Source organism: Nyctibius grandis, chromosome Z (genome assembly GCF_013368605.1).
Source record: "Nyctibius grandis isolate bNycGra1 chromosome Z, bNycGra1.pri, whole genome shotgun sequence".
In the NCBI taxonomy this organism is placed as follows: domain Eukaryota; kingdom Metazoa; phylum Chordata; class Aves; order Nyctibiiformes; family Nyctibiidae; genus Nyctibius; species Nyctibius grandis.
In genome coordinates this window covers 88867342-88891593 of record NC_090695.1, presented here as the reverse complement: position 1 = coordinate 88891593, position 24252 = coordinate 88867342, and the positions used below count along the sequence as shown (strand labels likewise).

General features: G+C 36.0%; 1 protein-coding gene across 3 annotated transcripts in view; it reads left to right on the top strand.

Annotated features, from left to right (window-relative positions):
• Window positions 1-22014, top strand: part of MRTFB (myocardin related transcription factor B) — a 74400-nt gene extending 52386 nt beyond the window's left edge. For all 3 annotated transcript variants that reach the window (XM_068423731.1, XM_068423730.1, XM_068423732.1), the window contains 9 exons: window positions 3427-3567; window positions 5063-5310; window positions 6896-7049; window positions 7672-8697; window positions 10093-10248; window positions 12734-12892; window positions 13198-13335; window positions 14793-14853; window positions 16814-22014. In XM_068423731.1, the coding sequence (XP_068279832.1) occupies window positions 3427-3567; window positions 5063-5310; window positions 6896-7049; window positions 7672-8697; window positions 10093-10248; window positions 12734-12892; window positions 13198-13335; window positions 14793-14853; window positions 16814-17352 (2622 nt within the window). In that variant the 3' untranslated portion in view covers window positions 17353-22014. The remainder of the gene's footprint in view (window positions 1-3426; window positions 3568-5062; window positions 5311-6895; window positions 7050-7671; window positions 8698-10092; window positions 10249-12733; window positions 12893-13197; window positions 13336-14792; window positions 14854-16813) is intronic.
• The last annotated feature ends 2238 nt before the right edge of the window (window positions 22015-24252 follow it).

The following is a 24252-nucleotide window of genomic DNA, read 5'->3' as shown; positions in this document are numbered from 1 at the left end:
CAATAAATTGTTTAGTGGAAAGACTTGGGTTTTCATCACAGTATTATATATATCAAGTGACTTACAAATGACATCAGCTTAATAATATTGCACTCAGCTTTGTGTACTTGGTATCAATATACCACACGTGTCTAAGCAAACAGAAGTTTTGGTAATGTTATTTTTGTTTAATTAGCTGAAATGTTTTATATTTATTTGAGGAGTATTCCTTAAGCAGAAAGTGTGAATTTGATGGAAATTCAAAGGCTTTAGGACTTTAACTTGTTTCATTTCATGCAAGTCTGTACCTGGTAAAAACAAGTTGTTTCAGCCTGTATAACACAGACATTAACATACTTTATTTTGAAAGATTTTAAGAGTGTATCAAGATTTGAGCAATATGTGAATGGTGCTACTATAAATGTGTAATATTCTTCAGGTTAATGTTGATCAACTGTAATCTATAATGGATTTTTTTCAGGAGGACTTCCTAAGAGTGTTCCTTCATCACTTTTCTCCACTACACAAAGGAGAAAAAGATGCATAACTTTGCAGTTCAAATTATTTTCATGCTTGTCTTTTTATTAAGCATTCTTTTGGAAAATGCATTTATTTATATATTTGAACTCTCAGAGGTTTCGTAGCAAAGCCAGGGCTCTACACAGGGAACTGTGCTGCAATTTATAAATTAAAACATGAACAAAAGATAAGACAGAACTGAGTATGGAGTTCTTACTGTATAAAGTAATGTAAAAGTAAACAGTTAAATATGAGATAAATATTGTTCATGCTCCAAAGATGTTATTGTCTTAACGACCATGGGTGCTTGACAACTGAGCAGTTTGGGATCTGGAATTACTCTCTTTGTTTTTTTTATTACTGTAGTAGATAGAAAAAGTATTGCAAAGTTCATATTAAAAAACAATGCTGGACACAAAGTACAGCACATCTGTGTTATTTCATTGTTCCTTAACATATGGATTAACATGTGAATTGGGTTTCATGTTGAGAGAATGGGTTGAATAAATTGAAGACAAAGCACATGGAATTAGATTCCTAATTAAAGAGTTAAGTTCCTAATGGAGAGTTAAATGAAAATACTCAAAGCAATACATGCCAAAAGCTTTTCAAGTAGGAAGCATGAGATAGATATGTGATTGCAGCAACAAAATAACAGAGCACTTGAACTTGATTGAAAAAGCACTTCAGATAGAACTTCAATCCTTTGCTTATGGATTTCATAACATATTACAGCCGCTTCTATGCACAGATCTAAAATGCAAAGTTGCTCTTCTGCAGAATAAAACAGATGCTTACCTTGTTGTTCCTTTTTGAAATAAAGAATAACTGCACAGCATATCTCTACAGGAGATGTGTTTGGGAAATTGCTCCCTCATTCTTTTAATTTCCTCTGACAAATTTTAGATTTTATTACAACATAAAATGTTTTGAAAACAGCGGAGTGCAGCCAGAGTTCTTTTCAAGGCTTCCTCCTCCACACATTTCCAGGCCTCAGAGGGTGTAACATAACTTTGAGAACCTTCAGCTCTTGTTGACTGATGACCAAAACTTGCTTTAACCTGATATATTTGCATCTGGTAAGAATTAGGCATTTTAACCACACCAGTCTAAGCAGACCAAATTGTGGTGTTCACAATTCTGAAGATGCTAAATAGGTATCATCAAAATAGCTGAAGTATTTTGCCTGATGAGACAGAATATAATGACTGTTTTCTTAATATATTCACTGTAGCTTGTCGACCTGCTAGATGGTTGCTTGCAGTTAGAAGAAAAAGTCTATAAATCATATTATCTGTAACTGGAAACAGAAGATCTGTTCAAAGGAAATAATCTTTACAATACTTTATGAAGTAATCAATAAGTTGAGACATGTTAATTTAGTTTTTTTAATTTAAAAATTTATCAAGCAAATAATATGCACAGTTCATTGCCTCATCTAGCACTTGCAGGTAAATTGGGAAGTCTGTAAAAAGCTTTGTATTTCATGAAGCCATTAATCCTTTGTAGTTTAGGATAACACCTAATATAAGGAAAAAGTAATTTACTCTATGGCAAGAGGAGAATGTTTAACACTGATTTTCAAGCAATATGAATTAAAAAGGTAGGGGGCTTTGGAGGGGGTTTTAGTTTTTTTTTTTGTTGTGGGGTTTGGTTTTTTTGAAAGTTATTAACTTTTCCATTTTAAAGAGTTTTATTGTGCTGTCACTATGGAGTTGTTTTCATAGCCTATAAAGGGTTGCTAAACAGTATGTTTGAAATAAAGTTATTTGTTTGGGTTCAAGAAGTATCAGAATGATGAATGGTAAAAGATTATGTAATTAATAAGCTGAAGTATCAAACATTTAAAATGCTTTTGAGCTGGGACTTAAGGAAAAGAAAATTCAAGAATCGGTGAAAATCATGAGATCATTAGAATTCTCCTGTGCTTTATGGTAATACTGTACATGACACTGATTCAAAGACAAACTAAGTGCTTTTTTAAATGTTACTGCTATAACTAGAATAAGCCTTTTAAACTTGATAGCAACAGGAGTGCAATATGTTGGAATACAGCATCCAGAACACTTTTTTAAAGGGTAAGTCCCTCTAAAGTCCCCTGCCAATTCTTATGCAAGTCCAGCAAATAACAGATACTGTGTAGATACCAGATGCCTTCCAGAGCACAGACTTTGAAAGTTGGATATAAAAATAGAGGCATTTATATCTTTAGCCCGCCACCACAAACTGACACAACCCCAAGACAGGCATGTGTGCAATGTTTCAGTGACTAGGCATGGCAGAATAAATCTTGCAATTCAGTAAAGCAGTAGCAGGAGCTTTTCCTCTGGATGGCTGCACGACAGAAGGATCAAAACCACTATACAGTTTAGATAGGTTACAGCAACCTAGCTATAGCTGCCTGTTGGCAGCTGGCGGTTGGAGACGCAGCAAAATGTATAAAAGAAACACAGAGATAGAAGGGAAAATTATTATAATTTAATTGTAAGCAAAAGTCAGAGAGCTTAGTGGATGCAGTCTCGGAGCTTGATAATTACCATCCCAGAAATACAAAAGAACCTGGACCTACAAAAATTTATCTTAAAATCTATTACTGTTTTGCTTTGGTGAAACTAGAAGTAAATCCTGTATTAATAAAAACAGATTTTGCATACATTTACATGCAGTAGTTAAAATGCAAACTAAGAAGTCAAGGTAAGAAACAAGTTTATTTTATTTGCTATATTTGAAGTGTGCCAAAATGTGCCTTTAAATAGAATACTTGTAAACATGTACACGAAAGAGTCCTGTTTTTGCCATTCCTCCTAAAAGTATTTTGTGAATTTAACATGATAGTAAATTGTCCTAACCTTTTCACATTTTTTTCAAGTATTTAGATGGTGGATGTTTTTAATGTTTCTCTTTTTCCTTATATTTTTTTAATACTAGTATCCACCTTTAACCTCTCCAGTTCCTGAATTTCTCAAAACACCCTCTACAATCGAACAGCATGTTACACGTTCTACTGCTACAACCACCCTGACCACAAGCACTGTATCTGCAGCAAAGCCTGGGCCAACGTTAGTAAAGGTAGGTATCTGTAATAATGGCATATGAGGACTATGTTCTTAATCTATGTCCTTTTCCAATGCTATATTTAATGAAAAAATACACAAGTAATGTTATAGTGCCTATAACTAACAGCAGCTTTTTTTTAGTGGTCAGGAGAACATACTGGGTTGTTGACTGAAAGCTTCTGTATGCTAAGATCAACCATTAACTTGTAGGGACCGGCTCATTATTTCAAGAGGTCCTTACAGCACAGTTGACAAAAGCTTTGAAGCAGAATTATGCATTACGTTCCTTTTTATTAAAAACTTCCATAGCACAACAGATTTTTGCAATATTGAGTTTGACTTTCTGTTGGTGAAATTAATCTTTACTAATCTAATTTTGTATGGAGAATAATTTAATAGGAACAGAGCCAACCACATTCATAGTCTACCTATAATCAAACTGGTGAACAGCATTGCTCTTTTTCCGCAACTATTTTCTTAGTTCATTTATTTTATAAGCAGAATGCACTGTGTGAGAGAAGTTACTGTATCCTTGTATTTGAATATCAGAAGAAGATACTCGGTTCTCTTTTCTGCAGTGACGTAGCCAGCAGCATGGAAAACTTTCTCAAATAAAATTAGAGAGGGGGTTGTGTTAGAAGATGCCTGTAATATTTAATTTCAGCAACTTTGCCAAAGGTCTTCAGCTGTGTAATGATTATATGTATGTAGACTTCTACCTAACTACATGAAATTAATTCTTGGTTAAATTCACAAGGATGACCTCCAGTAGTCAATTTCTAGTATAAATTTGGCTATATCCAGTGAAATCACTGGACTTGCTCCAGCTTACTTAATGCAGGACCTTAATGACAAATTCAGATATCCCCCAAAACAGGCTGTGTAATAAATGTGCATGGATCAGCACAGGATTTCTGCTTTGATACCTTCTGTATGACTAGGTAACTGCCTTCAACTTTTCACTCAAAATAATTTCACAGAGCTTGTAAAGGAAGAGAGTTTTACCACATGTGCAGGTATTGCTAATAAGGGTACTGCTGAAAATTTCATAAGAGTAATCCTGTAATTTATAGGACTGTCTGTCCATGCTTTTAATCTGTACTGTTAAGTACTTCTGACCTGCAAGTGTTTACAGGACTTTAAGATACTAGCTTTTACTTATACAAAGTGCTAAGTGGCTTTGAACTTACCTGTTTAAGAAGAATGCCTCTTTGCAATGACAGGTCATGACTAGCAGAATCTCTTAGCTTCATTTGTGCCATCTATTAACAAAACATTCACAAATGGTGATTTGACAGCCGCATCTTGTGGACAGTATAAGCCAGCTGGAGTATGTTAGCTTTTCAAGGATGGTAAGCGATCCTTTGGGGCACGTTTGCAGGGATAATTGTGTTCAGCAACTCTTTGCAGTAAATGCACTCCTGTATGCTTTGTCTTTGTACCTTGCATAACTGCTTGTAAATGAGATGTCTGTTATAGTTGTTTCAATCTTTTCCATCCATAAACAGCAAAGCCACCCAAAAAACCCGAACGATAAGCATCGGAGCAAGAAATGTAAAGAACCTAAGCCAAGGGTGAAAAAACTGAAGTATCATCAATATATTCCACCTGATCAGAAAGGTGAGAAACATGAGCCACAGATGGACTCCAACTATGCTCGTCTGCTACAACAGCAGCAACTGTTTTTGCAGCTGCAGATCCTGAGCCAACAGCAACAACACTACAACTACCAGACAATTCTACCTGCACCGCTGAAGTATGTGAAGCATTGTTTGTGTCCTTTAAAGAAAAGATATATACATCCATTAGAGACTTAGTGCTTTAGAAGTAAATGTGTTTTGCAAATGTTAAGAGGCTGTTGGAACCCAAGAAAACTTAAATGGCAGTGTGCATCACTGTGGGTATTACTTGCTTCATTTAACAAGGTGATGCGGTGGTTCTCTTGTTAAAATACTGCTGACATCTGATAAGCCTTTAAGTGGTCCTAGTTATTTTTGTGTGACATGGAAGCAGAACCTCCTGCCTGTCAGATGCATGTTTTCAGACCAGATGCGTATTTGAAACTCAAAAGCATTTATGCGAAAGCAATAAAGTTTTGACACCGTTTTCACTCAAATATGACATAGGTGGGCAGAGCAGAAGAGAAGATTACAGACAACGGCTTTTAAAAAGACAGATACTACTGTTGTGTTTTTATTGTCTTTTTACATCCGTTTCACAGACCACATTTTTGCAGTTTACAAATAAGAAGAAACAGTCATGTTAAATTAGGTAAAATTTGTATATTGTTTATAGTCTCATCTCTAATGCTTGTATGAGTTCCTCATCAATGTTGATCTTTAGCACTTTTAACAGTGAGAAGTATACTTTCTGATTTATAGGTAGACGCAGTCAGAAAAATAAATCTTTAAAGAGTTGCCAGCATCCTATACCAGAATGAGAAGCTGACTATCTGCAGAGTTTCATTCTCACCATGTAAGACCGATCTTTTCCTAGAAGTGCTTATAGTGTAACATACCACAGTCACACAACTCTAAATTCAAATTACTTTCAACTGTTTTTTTTAAAATGAGTTTTCACCGAGTTATTTTTCCTCAGCAAGTGAGGCTAGAAAAGTTAAAGATACCATCTGTGGTTATATTTGTAATTACCATGTATTCTAACATTTGGACTAGAGATGTTTCTGCCTGCTTACCCACGCTTCTTATGTTCCATTTACTGACATTTCAGAAACATTTCTTCATAAATCAGTTGAACGAAATAAAAGAGCTGACTTATGGTACCTAGTGTAAATGATGGCATTTTTAAATTTTTACAATTATTTTGAGATCCTTGTATGGGATTCTTCCTTATGAGTACAGCTGATAAAAATGCATCATCTTCAGCGTAGACTGCCTTCACATTGGTCCTTATTATATAGGAACACTGGACATGTATGTAGGGTTGATACATAGAGTTCAATATTGTGGGGGCTTTTTTTAATTTATGTCAATCAAAAAAGTAACTAGTTGCCCTAGCTGATGATCAATTTGTATAAACTGATTCTGCAGTCCATAGTATCCTTCAGGGATACCATGACAATAATAAAAACTATGAAGCATAAATTAGTATATTTAACTGAAGAGAAAACAAAATATCAACTTACTACTCTCTGTTATGTTTTCTTCTCTGTACTGTTTTACTAAAAATATTTAATGGTAATGTCTTATGTTAAATATGTATTTGTAAAAAAAATAATTTGTTCATTAACTTGACAGACAATAGATTCAGAATCACAGCTTCTTGATTGAAAACATATTTATCATTGACATTATTGTCCCCCTTTTTCTTATCACTTGAAGGCCACTGAATGACAAACAGAACAACAACGGGAATACGCCACTGAATGCTTTGAACAACAGTACACCAACATCAGCTGCCAGCTCCCCAAGACAGAACAGTAATATTCCTAGCCGGAAACCAGGACCTCTACCTTCAAGCTTGGATGACTTAAAGGTAAAAAATAAGAGGGATTTGTCCATTCCTGTGCGTCACTATAGGTCATAACTTGCAAGCTGTTACTGTGAGGAATAAGCCTGGGTATTATTTACCAATGAAAACTGTGCTTTTCACTGTTTAGAATAAGAGAGCCTTTTGTGTTTGATGGGTTTATTGAATCATCCAACTGACCTGATAAAATTTCTGAGAAATAGATCTGTCTTGATGCTGTAACAAAGGGGTTCAGTGTGCTAGTGTTCAGTGCTTTTATATTCACTGCTGCCATTGTTGACAGGTTTGCTTCAGAAGTTTTTAGCCCAGAATTGGTGCTGTATGTTCATTTTCCCATTTTGAATATTTATGAAAAGTCAGCATAACTTTGCGACTATTCGTTGTACAGCAACTGAACGCTACTAAGGTTTTGGCCATTTAAACAGTGAAAGTAAGTAGCAGGTCATGGAAATGTGCTCATAGATCATGCACACTGTCAGAACCCAGAGGTGTAATAACTAGCAAATATGCTGAAAATAATTTTTCTTACTAAGATGTAATAAGGTAGAATGTATATAAATAAGTTGGGGTTTGGGTTGTTTGGCTTTTTTTTTTTTTTTTTTTTTTTTAACTATTTGCTTTATTTCAGGTAGCGGAGCTTAAAATGGAGTTGAAATTGAGGGGATTACCAGTGTCTGGAACAAAAACAGATCTTATTGAGCGTCTGAAGCCCTATCAAGATCTTAATAACAATGGGGTTGCTACTAGTAGCTCTGTTACAGTAACCACTTCTACTGGGACCACAGGTAGCACTGGGGAAGTGACTGTGGCATTTCCTGTTGCAACACAAAATAAACCAGTGGCTAATACGATATCCAGCTTTCCTCCAGAAAAAACATCTACCGGACCTGGCTGCAAAGTAGTAAATACTGAAAACATTAGCTCTCCTTTGCCTGTATCTCCCTCTCCTTCAGAACAATCTAGTCTAAGCACAGATGATACTAGTATGGCAGATACTTTCACAGAAATGATGACCATGATGTCACCATCCCAGTTCTTAAGTACTTCACCACTAAGAGCAAATATGAGTGATGATAATCAGAATCGCAGTAGTGGAAGCATCTCAACCGTGGAGTTTGATGTAGCAGAAAAGGACCGCAAGCTTCAAGAAAAAGAAAAGCAGATTGAAGAGCTCAAAAGGAAACTGGAACAAGAGCAAAAACTTGTGGAAGTACTGAAAATGCAACTTGAGGTTGAAAAACGCGGACAACAGCAACAGCCTCAGACTTCTGGTAACTCAGCTGCTTTGGAACAGAAGCAATTCAGTGCTGCTGTCAAAGATGAAAATGCTCTTACTGACTGCTCTAGTACAAGTCAATCTGTACCTTTAGCTAGTCATTCTTTAGGACAATCGGTATATACTAGCGGCCAGAATCCAATTGCCAAAAAGGCGGTTGTTATCAAGCAGGAGATACCTGTGGCCAAAGCTGAACCTCAAAATGCCATTTCTCAATTTTACGTTAATCCACAGAGGCAGCCACAAACTGCAGTTGTTGCCCAACCTCAAGCGTTATTAACTACCCAAGGAACTGCACAGCTGCTCCTTCCACTATCTATCCAGGGACCGAATTCTACCACTGCAGTGCAGCTACCAGTTGGAAATATAAAGTTGCAGGTAAGGGTGGTTTTATTTTTCATCATGTAAACTGCATGGCACTATTTGCATAATTTAGCATAAATAGGTAAATGTACTGCTTGTAAGATTAACTTAAAAATCAAGCTTAGCCTGTTTCTGCTTTAGGGAAAAGAGAAAAAAACCTTAAGAGCCAATCTCTTTATAACTTCTTCTAGTACTTGCTTTCTTTGTGACTTTTGGACCCAAGATACTCTTTCCTGAGAAGTAATTGTCTTACCATGTACTGCCTCCATGCACAGTTGGTTTTGATTTATATCAGCATATACCACCATTTTGTTAGCTCCAAATTGTAATAGAGAGGTACAAACCTAGTACTTCATTTTGAGGTATACCTGTTTGCAAAGCATGTGTTTGAATTTCCTTGTGTGGTGATGGCTTATTGTATTTAAAAATGTGAGTGCTGGGTTGTAGAACTCCAGTGAAGTTATAAAAAGAAACCATGGTTATACAAATGTTTTTTCTAGGCTAATTATAGGTAGTATCACAGTGAATAAATACAGCATAAGCCAAGACAGGTTATAAATGAAGAGATGTACGAGTAATCTGACCAAGCTGAAACAGTTTAACCTGTTGGTCTAAGGTAGAATTAAACATATACTTCCCAGTGGCACTATTGGGACATAGCTAGATGAAATCCCCTGCCACCCACATGGTTATTGTGCCAACAAAGTACTCTTCCAGCTCCAGCATGTAGTTGGCTGTTTGTGGCATGTTGTGGGCCTAGGCTTTGGTGCTAGCATGTGTGCCATCACGCTTAGCAATACTTATGAGGACTGTCTGCACAGAGTCTGCAGTGCAACCACTATTCCTGGTGGCTACTCACCCAGACAGATCATTGTCTAAACTATTCTAAAATCCTGCTAGAATTCTCTAACAACGTTAAGCAGCTTGTTCTGGTATTTCATATCACTGATATTGCAGCAAGTTTAGCTAACTACCATCTAAAATTGTCTTTCCTGAGGTTAGACACGCTTCTTGCCTTTCAGTGGCCATTACAAACTATTATGACCTTAAAAACCACCTTTTTCTTGCATCATCAGTTTTGTCTTTCTGGTTACTCAAACCCAGTTCTTACGGTCCTTTCTTACTGGTTATGCTCTCTCTATCTCTTATTATTTTCATTGCTCTCCACTGGACCCTGTCCAGTTTGTCTTTATCTTTCTTAAACTCTGTTGGCAAAATAAACACCACCTTTTAGCTGGGAACTCACCAGTACCAAACAGAGGAAAAATTTTGCCTCCTGTACACAGTTCACGCTTATCCTTCCCAGAATACATGCTATTTCTATTCTGCATAATCTATGCGATAGATTTTTACGTGATGTAATTTACTGTGAGATATGAATAATGCAAATATTTTATCTTCATCCTTTAGGCTCAATCACAAGCTGGAATACAGACCCCATCACAAATACCTGCTCCTATTTCTTCCTCTGGCCTGGTCCAGACAGCACCTCAGATGCATACTCCACAATCAAAACAAAATACCATCCCTCAGCATGCACTTGGTCAGACCCAACAAATCAGAAAGGTTTGTGGATAGCAATAAGCATTAAGATAAATAGTTGTGTAGTCTAATTCTAGGCAGAGCTTTTAGAATATTTTGTGTCATCTGTGTCATATATAAATGATCAAGTCACCTAACATCTCTATACCATGTTTTTCTGTGTGATATAACCAGCTTGTGACTCCTTCTCTTTCCAAAATTTGAGTCCATGCAGGACTTTATTTTTCAGTTGCAAATAAATACATAAGGCTAAAGACTTTTTATCTTAATGGTACTCTTATGGCACCATTCTTCCTATGTTCTTTCTCATGCTTGGCACAAGTGGTGTACCAGGTATTCCAGTCAGTTTCTTGTATTTGCCACTGGCTCAAAATGGAAGATTTTTGTAGGCAGTTCTTAGAGAAAGCTTTTATCTATGGCTTCAGAGATCTGTTCTTTTATAGGAGTTTCTTTTAGTCTTCCTACTTTCCTAGTTGATTTCATCCTTACTTATGAAGAAAGCTATGGACTCAGATACTGAGAAGAGCAATTCCAGGGACTCAAAACCCCACCATACCTAGAAATCTCTTCCTGAGGAATGCAGGGAATGATTTAGAGAGAGGTCCTTTTCTTGCTCTCTACCCAAAACAATCAGCTCTGAAATTTCCCATTCCAAAACATGTTCATCAGCAGTGGATGCACAGCTGTGAGTGCCAATCCAGTCCAGCTCCTACCACTTAGGAGAACAAGGTCTTTCAGCCTGCCCCAAGGAAAGGATAATTCAGAGACAACTGAAATTCCAAGATGAAGAGGGTAATTTTATGGTATGTTATGTAATTGTTACAAAATATCTCAGCCTTCAAAGTTTATATATTGCAGTTTAAAAAGTGCATCATAAAACCCATGTTCTGATGTGATTTGGGCTTCTACCTGTAGAGTGTCCTCTAATCTGCTTCTGCTAAGGCTCCTATTCCAGATAAGCATTTGTCTTAGAAGATGTATGATTATGCCCTGCCATTGTCTAGATGAGCATCATCACTCTTCAGACTGCTTGTTCAGTCTGTTTAATTTCATGGACATTGAGGTTATCCTACAGAAGTCAAAACTGACATATATGCAAAAAGCAGATTTCATCCAGGTTCTCTGGGATTTGGTTGAGGGGCTAATCTTACCTTGTTAATTCAACAGGTCCCATATAGAAATTTTCCAGTCATCCAGAGGCATGTACTTGTGCCAGAGACTAGCAGTTTGCATCCTCTGCTGTCTACAAGTTCCTTGAAATGATTGCAGGAGATAACCAAGAATTGTACCCTCTGGTCTTTCCCCCTATTCATATCAGTTGTCATGGAGACCACATCACTCCCAGCAGACTTCAGTCTGCATCTGGCTACCCTGGAGCTGAACAGCCTGCCTATCCTATCTGGTTTTCTCACACATCTGCTGCCAAAACTGGTTTCCCTTGAATCCATCTATGCTTTTTCAAGTAGCTCACGTTTTTATACAAACCAGCTGACTGTTCCATTTATTTTCTCCTACACATTTGAGGTGTCTCTTCACATGCTAGCTGCCACGTGGCCCTTGTTCTTCAATTCATTGAGTAATACGGCGACATACCCACAGCCGTTCACCTCAGTGGTAGACAGCTGGAAAGTACAACAGTTTTCACACAGATGATCCAGGTGGCTAACAAAAACTGTATTAAGACTTCTCACAGCAGACTTAATTTGGTATTCGGGCTGTATTCCACAAAGCTTATCCTAGCTTTATCTCCATCTCTGATCTAAGGTTTGTCACACCTTTGTCATAAAGGTATCTGGTAGTGATACTGAATTTAACATAAGACTGTTGTCTTATGCACTCATATGTTCATAGCTCCTCTTCCTCTCCCTTTAACTTAAAAAATATGAGAAGCAGGATACTGCTTGGAATCATTTGCAGTGAGTGTATGGACTATCAGTTGAAGAAATAAAAAGTTTACATACCAGTAACCAAATTTACAGTTAATACCAAGTTCATCAATTATATTTTGCTTCTCCCTCACTACTCGTAGAAATGAGAATTATATGGCACAAACCAAACCATTTTGTCTTAAAACAGACAGCATAGGACAAGTGTGGATATATATACTAGTTTGTATTAGGCCAGAAATAAGTTCATTTTACTGACTGTCCACTAGGTGGGGAAATCATGCATACTGTATTAAACTGTTCCATACTCTTCAGAATGCATTTTGGAAAAATTATATTACGCTTTCCTCATGCTTCCTGGAAAACGTCAGGAAAATATTTTTAGTTATCAGTGATGAATGAAAGCATGTCGCAGCACAAAGTTTCTTTCAAAGAGTAATTGTTCTAGATTTACAAATTATTCCACTGGAGGGAAAAATCAGTACAAATAACATGCCCTTCATAGGGAATTTAAGCAAGCAAGTATTTAAAATAAAAAGTCTTAAACTTTATTAATGTAATTTACCCTATGTTATTTTTTAAAAAAACCCACAACCTAAGACTGATATATTAATCCTTTACAGGTTTTTCCAGCTACCACATCAAATACAGTGTTTTCCTATCAGACTGCACCAGTTGCAACACCTTCACAATCTTTTATTAACAAAACATCAAACTCTAACATTCACACTGGTGGTAATCAGGTTCCCTCTGTGCAGAATGGACCTGCTATTCCTAATAAGGTAAGGTTAGCCCAACAGTGTTCCATAAAGTTCAGTTTTGTATTACTATTCTCAAATAACATGTGACGCTGTACAGACTGCAGTTCACTCAAGGAGGAAGAATGTTTTGTAGGTTTTAATAATGCATATACGTATGTATGTGTGAGAAAGAGAGGAAGAAACTATTTTATCCCTCTGATTACCTATGCTATTGTAATTTGTATATATGTAGATTGGTACGACAAAATAGGATAATCTGTAGAACTTGATACATCTTGAATTCACTAAAATGTATTGTTCAGTCATTATTTTGTTACTTCGCACAGCCTGGCTCTCCAGCTCAAGCCCAGCCTTACATTGTTCAACAATCCCTCTTCGACAACACAGTATCCAAGACAAAAGATCCTCCTCGTTATGAAGAGGCCATAAAACAGACCCGCAATATTCAGACATCGCACCATGAGGTAGTTATTTTCTCCTGTTTAGTCTATTAAAGACATTTTTTTCTTTAGAATTATCAAAGCCATTGCTTATTTTAGTTTTTTGTTTGATGTCAAGATTTTCTAACATACCCTGTTAATATTTTCATAACTGTATTTAACTACAGGACTCCTGTTTCATGATTCTTTTTATTAAAGCAATAGACATATAAATAAGTCTTACAGTATCCAGTTGGTGAGATGTATAATTGAGATAATGCTGCTATTGCTACTTAACAATAACTAGCCTTCAACTGACTTGTTTCAAGGATGTATGATACCCAAACTTCAGACTTAAAAGAGAGAAAATACATTCATATTTTCCAAAGTGAGTAAACTTGAGAATGTGTGTGAGTGTGTTTATACACACTTAGGCAAACATATATATACATGAGCATACGTGCCTGCTTGAAAAGAGTCTATATTTAGTGAGCTTGATGAATAATCCTATGGAGTGCTTTGTCAGATTACCATGATACCCTTCATGTTGGAGGAAAGTTGCAAACAAAACTAATGAGCATCCCTAACCTCATGCATTTCAGAACTATCCCGAAAGATAAAACCTTGTAGCGACTTGGTATTGGTTGCTGGTTTTGTGGTGGCAGGCACCCAGGCAGAAGCATGGGTATCTAATGCCATTTCATATTGTCTTGGCATGTGTGAGACATCCTCACAGTGAAGGCACACAGGTCTTCTTATGTGACTCTATCACTACCAGTTAGCGAAGTGCCTTCCCACTGGCCTCTTTTCGGGAGCTAGATCTCCTGATAACAAATTACTTCCCATTTCCGGAGTATATCCAAAGTTTTAAAACACTGTTTTAGTTTTGAGACCATTATAAAAGTCTCCACTTTTCCTAGACCGTTTTTGAAAGCATGGGTTTGTGGGGGGTTTTGTTACCTTTTGCTTAAGGCTCCGATATTCGGGAGATGCCTGTTTAAAACAAACAGATAAACAGTTGATGAAAGCTTCCGCCCCTTTAAAAAATAAAAGAACATGAATGTACAAATTGAAGAAAAAAAAACCGTACCTAACAAAATGCATCTTACGTGATGGCTGTTCGCAGGGTGTATCTGAGAGAAAGCAGTTCAGGGTGCACCCCCAAAGTCCTGCAGTTATTCCAGATAGTTACCCTGCTACAAAACAGGGTTGGTAATTCTCATTCTTATCCCTAGTTTTCTGCACCTCTCTTCTAGGTTGCCTTCACAAAATCTTTGTCTTGCTTTTCAGATCTTTTCCCTATTCCTTTGTACTGAAACTGACCACAGGGATTACAAGTATCTCCAAACTATTTCTCTGTTTTCTAGATTGACAGTTTCATATGAAGAATTTTAGTCTTGATCATAGGTTAGTACTTATGTACTATTGATAGAAGCTAGGATCAATCAGCTTAGGAAAAAATACTACATGAAAAAGAATAACCCTTTTCTCATGCACTACAGGTTTCCAGTGCACACAGTCAGCAGATGGATGATCTTTTTGATATTCTCATCAAGAGTGGAGGTAAGCTAATTGACATCTGTGTGATTTAGTGATTTAAAACTTGATAATAAAAACTTAGTGCTATAATCAAAGGAAAGAATTCCTCCAGGAAGAGGAATTAGAAGCTATCCAGCCTGCATGAAACTAGTATTTCTGAAAGTTTGTAATAATTATCTATTACAGAAAACATTCACCAAAACACATACAGTCAACCTGCTGTGGAACTTCTCTGCTTGTAAATTAGCCCAGGCAGACCTTTGCAATAATCCACACAGCACTCAAACGATTAAAATAACACCATAGGTTAGCACAGATGTATTTTTATCAAAATTCAAAAAGTTGAGCAAGTCCATATAATGTATATAGACATTATACAAAAAAAGAGAGTAAGGTAAGAGTTAAAGCACGTTGATACTAAAATTTCATTAAATATAACCATGTATTATCAACTCTAAACATCAAAGATTACATTACTGGGAAAAGTACGTATGAACTACAGAGAGACATTGATGAATAACAACTTTCGATGTCCGTTAAAATAAGGGAGCTATCAGAAAGGAACTGAAATAAATAAGGTAGTACACAAAGTAGCTTTGCAGTAAAAGGCAGCAGCTTTCAGGCATAATTAGGCTTTGTAGACTAATTATCCATTACGATACGAGGAAATGTTCTGGTGCCAAGCAATTCAGTTAACAATGTTTTGCTGTCATATAAGGATCTTGACAGCAGTGAATGCCAGGACATAAGTGACTGACTGTAGGCGATTAGAAGATTTTAGCCATATTCTAAACATCAAAGTATTTTCTCTTTTTCGAAGCAAATTGCAAAGTCAGCTGAAGAAAATGGAGTAGACAGTGACAGACTGAGATAAGTGACCTGTACAGTGAACAACTCAAGCTCAATTCAAAAATGCTTTCAGTGCTTTTATTAAAAAATATTGCATGGGTAGTTTGAAGAAGTTCTACCTCTGGAACAGAGGATGTAGGAAACATTGGTGTGCTTAAATATTTGCTTCCAGTGTTAACAAACCTATTTGATCTTAAAGATAACAACTGCTCCATATTTGCAAAGTTGCCATAAAAAAGCAAATGTTTCCTGATCATCTTTATGAAAAATGAAGTAAAGCATTCAGGGCTCGTGCACTAACGTAAGCGAGTTCTACACTGAAAAATGTTCAGTTTATTAACGTACTTCAAGGGAGTGAGCGGGTCTGTTTAGTAATGCTTTGCTTTTACTAAGCAATCATTTCAATAGATGCTCTTACAGGTTTTAAGAATGTGATTTTTGCTTGGAAAACTGGTGCAAAGTATATTGTCAGGTATATTTTTGCTGGCAGAAACATCATCTGTGCTAGAGGATTTACTTGCATATTCTGGTCTGTCTAATCTTATTTTTGGACTCCATTCACATATGAGAATTAATTGGAATTTACTTTGCTTTACTTCTTTTATTGTTACTGCCACTATCTTACATGGAAATTCTTGACAGAAGAGTAATTCTAGATTCTAGAATCATGAATAAATGCATCCTAATCAGATCAATTAATCTCTTAGGCTTTTATCCATCAAAGTGGACACAGTACTAAACAGGGATGGAACTGAAAATTGGTTCAGGTACTTTTGGGGAATGTGTTGGTTGCATAATTATTCCAAGTAGGCAGAAGAATATAAACATGAAGGAGATAAAGCTAACATCAAGAAAATTGTTCCTTTTTTCATCAATATAAACATTGTAATTGGCTGCAGTAGTAACTGAAAGCAGAACCCTGGAACTTATTTTAAAATACTTTGTTGTTCATAGAATACCTGCCATAGTCTGATGCATGTAGTGTTTGTATTAGCAGAATGGCAAAATGACTCTTACTCCATTGAGTTCACTGTGGATGCATCTCAAGGTGGGCAAAAAAGGGGTGGAAGTTGTAAGCCTGAGGATGTACGTCATTATCTTTTCTGAATTCAATAGTGGGGGTTTTGTATTACAGAGATTTCCCTTCCAATAAAGGAGGAACCATCTCCCATTGCTAAAATGAGACCAGTAACAGCCAACATCACCACAATGCCAGTGAATACAGTGATATCCCGCCCACCACCACAAATCCAAATGGCCCCTCCTCCTGTGTCCTTAGAACCAACAACCAGCTTATCTCTAAGTCTGGAAAACCAACTTGAAGCCCTCTTGGATGGAACTTTACCATCAGGTAATGAAATTCCTCAACTGACAAGCACTAATGAGGACAGAGAGTCATTTTCTTTAATTGAAGACCTCCAGAATGATCTACTTAATCACTCCAGCATTTTAGATCACTCTCATTCACCCATGGAAACATCCGACCCTCAGTTCACCACTAATAATTCTTGTCTGTCTCTTGACCTTCCTGATACAAATTTGGACAATATGGAATGGCTAGACATTACAATGCCCAGCTCCTCATCTGGACTTACTCCTCTCAGTTCTACTGCCCCCAGCGTGTTTTCCACTGACTTTCTAGATCCGCAAGATCTACAGTTGCACTGGGATTAAGCTATAGCCAATGAGAACACAACCTGCAAGTCTATAGCAGAGGTCCATTCTTATACCATTCTGATGGCAGTTAAGATAAATTAAGACAGTAATGTTTGGAAGAACAAATGCTTGAAGCTAATTTGTTATTGATTTTTAAGTTTACAACAGTGAATTACTTTATGCTCCTATCAGTAATGCAGATCAGGGCCTCTGAAAGCTGTATTTCACAAGTCAAGAAAGGGTGATTGTACTTACTGATTAAAAGTACCCCAAGGTATCACAAATATTTAGGAAAGAAGTTATGTCTCTGACTTTGTAATGCTTAAATGAGCAACACAACATGGCTAAACTTAGAGAAGAAAAAGTGAGATTTCAACTGTCTGTATTGACACAGTGAGCAAATGTTTGGAGGAGGGTGAGGTATCACTGCACTTCATTGTTCCTGTGGATAGCCTGAGCCAGGTTCAAAATGAATTGTGAGGGCAAAGGCGAGTAGAAGCACTGGCTGGTTCAGTGAAATTTCCTATATCTAGTCTCTTAATTTGTTCAAGTTGTTTTTGTGTTTTGGTTTTGTGGTTTTTAAAACTCTTCCCCCGTTCTTTAATCATGAGGGAAGAATTTAACTGCATCCAAAGGGACATTAAGTGTAAGTGCAAGAAATCCACTGTAGCTATGCCAGGTAATATTGAGAACACTGAATTTTGTATAGCAATGCTCTGGATTTAATAGCTAGGTTTTAATGTGTATATCAGACAGTTATTTGTATACTCTTTGAACTTAGTATAGCTTATTTTTGTGAACAGAGGGGAACAGTGGTCCTCAAACGAGATTACTATAATGGAAATAATATCCTGATTTACTTCGTGTTTGAGGATATTTGTTGGATCATTGAATCCAGTATCTCAGCATATTAGAACAGCCTGAGGAAGTAGAAAAGTTTAATTAATGCTGTTGTGCACTATGATCCTGCAAGCATCTATGCAAGAATAGTCCCACGCCCTCAATAAAAGATGTTTGTAGGATCAAACCAAGTTGCAGGGGACAGTACTTACAGGACAACCATCATTTCTTAATGAATACTTTATCTATTGAACAGCTTTGCCTAGCACTACATAACATCAGGGAAGCTAAAGAGAGAAGCTGCTCAGTGAGAATCCTAAATAGCCTATCAGGATGTACTGTTTTGTGATAAGAAGGCATATTTCATACCTGAAACAGATAATAGCAAAAATTAAGTTCTTACCTCATAGCACGGCACATAATTTTTTTTAAAGCCCTTTATTAAAAAATAAAGTTTTGTAGGAACTAATGAAAAAATGCCCTGAAGCTTTTGCTTACTTCTTAGAGTATGTACGTATCACATATGTATCTATCTTAAGAGTACATATGTATCTATGTTAAGAGTAGATATGTATCACAGAGTATCAAAGAAATAATGAAAACAGAAAGTAGCTGTTAACTATTTAGCAACCTGTATCACATTTAAAAAAAAAAACCAAAACACAATCATGTTAACATCAAACAAAATACTTTTGTCAGAAAATGTTGTGGAATTAACTGCAAATTTATGTCTCCAGGTAAACAATGCGGTCTGGTTTACTAATATTACAGAATTCTACTGGCTTCAGATAAAATAGTGGATTATATCATTGATTCAGGATTTAAACTGGCATCATATGTTTGCATCATATCAGCTATTAGCACTTTAAATCATTATATATCTTCAATAGTTTTACGGGCCAGGATTTACTTTAATCTGAAACTAAGTACAGAAAAACAATCTATGGAGGTTTTCACAACAAAAGATGAAGCTGAAAGACATATTTCCATTTTTCTTCTTGCTGTGCCTACAATACTTGAGTACAATATTACACGTGGACTGTCTGCCTTAAATTTTGATGGTATAGGACTCTTCAATAACATGGAACAAATACATTCAACTTTTTGCATTCCTTTTCATCATATTATCTTGGGAGCTAATACTCTGAGATACTAAGTGCCCTCAGCTGTTATGAGAATAAGAATTAAGGACTCTTTGATAGGAACTACTTTGAATGAAATTTAGTGTTCTGCAGTACTGTCAATTTATTATGTGTGATACACCAGACATCACACCACATACGTGTGGTTAGAGTTACCCCTTTTTGACCCTGCCTTCTGATTATATAAGAGGCAAGTAAATTAATTTTTAGAGGACAAATTAACCTAGAGCAACTGTACTGTCATTTTTTATGTGCATGTAAATAGAGCTTAAAACTGGCAAAGTCATCTAGCTACAAAACTATCCTTATTGGCAGTGTAGAATGTTAACTAATCCATAGGAATCTATGTGCAGAAATAAATCCAAACAGTTGAGATGTGTTGTTATCAGTACAGTATAGCTTTTTACTCTAAAAGTCTATTTGCAAAAAAAAAAAAAAAATATTTAAAAAATCAAGGGATCATTTTAGTTTTTAAAGTACAAATATTCTAGCGTAGGGAATGTGTGATTACTTTTTTGTACATTTCAGAATTATATGTATTAAACCTTATATATAATGGTTTGCTTTAGACTTTGTTCTGAAATGTGATATATTTGCCATAGTTATATATGCCTGTTATGGCCGAAATAGGTTTGGCTTAGGCTTTTGTGTGTGCATGTTTTACGTGACCATTTTTGTAACACAAATACAGTACATCTTAGGAATTTAATCATGACTGTGCAGTTTGGCTGTACAGAACTGAATATATTTCTCATTAAGAGAACAGTTGCAAAGGAATGCGCTGGCACAAAATTTGCCATTTAATGGCTGCAGTATACTAACAGAACACATCCTATCAAATGTGTTGTTAGTAGATCCCTCAAAGTAATTAAGAATACCATTTTATCAGTGTGAAAATCAAAAGTTGGTGTTTGTACTTCTAGACACAGAGAGAGCTCAGACGTATGTTTTACAAGGCTAATGTTAATCAAGAGGAGTCACATCCTGTGTTTAATACAGAGATGGTATTTGTTATGCACTTTTAGTGCCATTCAGCATTAGTTAGGGCGAGTAAATTTGCAGGCAAGATTTTGTTTAACATTATAAATAGTTAAGCAACCATTATCATAAATTTAGCAGTTCTCTCTAAGAATAAAAAGAATTTCTGGCAGTTGTTCTCTACAGAAATGTAGACTTTAATCCAGCAATGTGGGCTTGCAGAATCAGACCTTTAAAAAACTGAGGTCACAGCTTTTGGAAATAATCACTACTTAATACTGAAATTTCTTTCCAAGGTATTTCTAACTTCACTAAGAGGAGCTATGTTCAAGGAAGCAAGTGATCAAAATAGAAGTTTCAATATTAAACTTTTGTGTTATGTAATCTCAAACATTCAGATGCCTGAAAAGTGTAGGCAATTGGTAAACAAGCACAAGCTGCTGAACTGCTTTCAAGGCAGAGAAAATGCAGTCACAGAATACATTTAACTGGAAGGGCATTATGTAATCAAAACACGGTAAAGCTCACCGATGTAAACAATTATTTGGATGGCATCTTCAGTGTATTATAAACTTAAAGCAAATTCTATAAAAACTGGAAAAAAATTTCTTCCACTTATCTCTAGTAAACGTTCTGTTAAAATTCTTTATATTGTGGTCTATTAAATTGCCTTTTGATGACTTCTAGACCACACTACAGATGGTTTTTTGTGAGATAAGTGGAATGGAGTTGTGTATAGTATATACATGGCAAATAAAGAGCATCCATTGAAACCTGAAGTAATCTCAAATATTCCTTTTATATCAGTTCACTAGAAATAAAGTGCAAAAAAGAGACACCTACATCATTCTATAGTGCCTCATACTGAATATTAAGATTTTTTTAAGTTAAAAGTGCATAAATGTATTTGTAGAAATCTAGCCAAAAAAGCCATTCTAGCTATGAGAGCAAATTCTCAATAAAAAGCAGGGAATGGTTAATAACTATATAATCACACTATTTTTTATAAAAAATACAGCTCAGATATTCAAAAGACAGCCTAAGATAAATTATAATAATATAAAAATTTAAATAGGAACCAAAGCATTGCCATTTATATTGCCAAAGGAGGCACTTTGTATTTTGAAGCATAGGAAATTAAGTCCCCAAAAGTATTATCCATACTTTTTTAAAATTAAGGATGTAGATATTTTCAAAGCTGTTTTTGATGTTTAACAGTACAGATTTGGTTTTGTTGTTTGAGAAATTTGTATTAAGTAATAGCACAGGCTTTTTTCCAGATAGGATTTTTCTTCACAGTACTGCTTGCAGTAGAAATAATGCTAACCCTAGTACATGGTTCTCTTCTTTTTTTCATAGTCGTAATTATGTCTTAGCATCTCATTTTGTGAAAAGAAGAAGATAGACACCTGTCTCTAGGGCCATCTTCATTTAAGCACTACTTTACTAAATGCAAATTATGGCAATCAGGGCGTCAGTTTATGTATTGCCTTTCTATAAGAAACCATGATGCCTTTGTATTTGCTGTTTGCACCCCTAAAATCAATTCCATATGTTTGAATGCCATATGTTTTGCACATTGTACTGTATATATGTAATGCATACTGTATTTTTATATGTGTACTACATTTATCAAATATTTTGTACATAGTAGCTACTGAGGAAATGTTTGATATTTCAACATTTTTGCTAAGTGTCTCAAATAAAAAAGGAAAACTGTGTTCATTTGTCCATGCTTGCTACTTAAAATTGAAAAATACCATTAATAATAATAAACAAAAATTCTGACTCTTATGAGTTAGAAACATTTGGCCTGTGTTCTAAGTATCTTTCTCACAAAAAGGAATAAGAATGAAATTTGCACTTAGACAAACTCCAAAAGAATGATGGTTTGTCTTTAAAGTCAGAGTCAAAATCTGTAATAACAGAGACTTCCTGAACTCTCAAAGTTCAGGTTTAGACTTTTTTTTTTTTTTAAGCAATACTATTATATTAATTCCTTTCCTCTTTTTTTATTCTTTTCTCAAGAAAAGGTAGGGTAAGAATCCAGGCTTGTCAGTACTTTTGTCATTTAAAAAAAAAATCCTAATATATGCACAAGTGTAACTATCTTACATAACACACAGGTAAAATATGTGATACTCTTCAATATATTTTAAATGAAGTGGCTTCATAAAACTTAAAACAATTGTAATCAATGACCTTTTTATATAGCTCATAAGCCATACAGTCCTTATTTTGTAATTTGTCACCGTATTTGCATGATGTACAGCTGCTGGGGTTCACCCCCACACAGACCTCATGTATTAACTAGTTCATAGAGAAACGACTGTTTCTTTGGCTCAGCCTGATCTTAAAAACCTAAGGAAGGGAGTGCTTTTCCTAGGCTACCCAGAGAGTAACCATGTGTTAACTGCACAAACCTAAGAAGCTCTGACAGTGTAGTAACATCTGCAGAGACGTATGAAGTAATTTTGGACATTCCCTGTTCTTTGTCATGAGAGCAAAATACCTTATTTAAAAAGTCTTCTGAAGTCTAGCACAGAAGAGGACTTTACAGTTACATAATGCATGCATTGACCATGTATGACTGTAGAGGTACTAAAGAGATCACTGAACAAGCACTAGCTTAAACCCATCCCCATCAAAAAGAAAAATTGATCAAAACTCAAGATGCTCTTGTAAGACTTGGAAAGTACAGTATGATTCTGTTTTTGTCAACCACAGAGAGTCAAGTCTGTAGCAAAATTCTCTAAGGATAATCTCTTGGATTAGTCCACACCTTTTGCTGGTGGAGAAAGGAACAAGCTGCAACACTGAAATCACGTATAAAAGCAACAGCAAGGGAGATGGGGGGCTCTAATATTGTTCTGACTCTCAGTGCCAGAGTGAAAAAGGAAGAGGGAAAAACCTAGTTCCTTCCTCCCTCCAAGTGAGATTTTTTCAGGGAGGGAAAAAAGGCAACTCAAAATACAGAATAAATGAGGCATTCCAGCGAGGTGCATGTTCCCATTGTGAACCTTTCACGTCACTGCCCTGGAGCAGACTGGTGGAATGGTTCCACTGAGCTGTTCAGATCAGGCCACACAGCTACATCTCTTAGAAAGCTGTGCCTCTGCGATCAGGCAAGCTTCTGAATACTCCCCAGACAGTTTAACCTCATTTGTGAGTCAAATGCAACATTTTGTTCACTTATGCAAATCAACCTTGAAGGCCTCTCAGAGTGAAGTCAAAAACTTAAAATACCGTTGCACATTACTGGGCATGTTTCACCTTGGAATACAGACTTCTGCTCCTAATTGAGTTACATTGTCACAGATACAGAAATAATACCCAGGTTAAGTTTATATGGGCATTCTTACCAGCTACAAAATACTGCAATTCTTTTTTATACTTTACAGTACTAGTCTTGTAGTTAACAAGAAAGTAAATAGTGTTTGTATCACATTTTTTCTGAATAGAGGCTACATGTAATTCTCTAACAATAAAAAGACTTTGTAAAAAAAACAAGTACAAAGAATAAGGCTATTCTGTGAGAAATTAAGAGATATTTCAGAACTATAATAAGGCAAAGGAAATTATTTCTGATGTAGACAAGATTACACCCACTTTCATTCATGAATTTCCTGTACTCTTCCAAGGTTTTCAAGACGTGCTGGATTGTGGGGTTTTTGCATTTGCATTTTTATTCTGCTCAGCTTGTGTTCTAGAACACCTCTGTGCATTTCTTCAGAATGAACTATGAGCTGTTTAATAGGCACAAAGCTTCTTTTGATGACGAAGCTGCTTCATTTAAATATTTACTATATATTACTGCCTCTTGTGGAGGCAGTCCCCACACTAGATCACCCACCCTTACCTTATTAAAGTCTGTTCTACACTGATGACATCGGAACTCGGCAAAATATTACAAAACCCATAAAGCATAAGTAGTACCCATAAAACTGAACAAATTAAA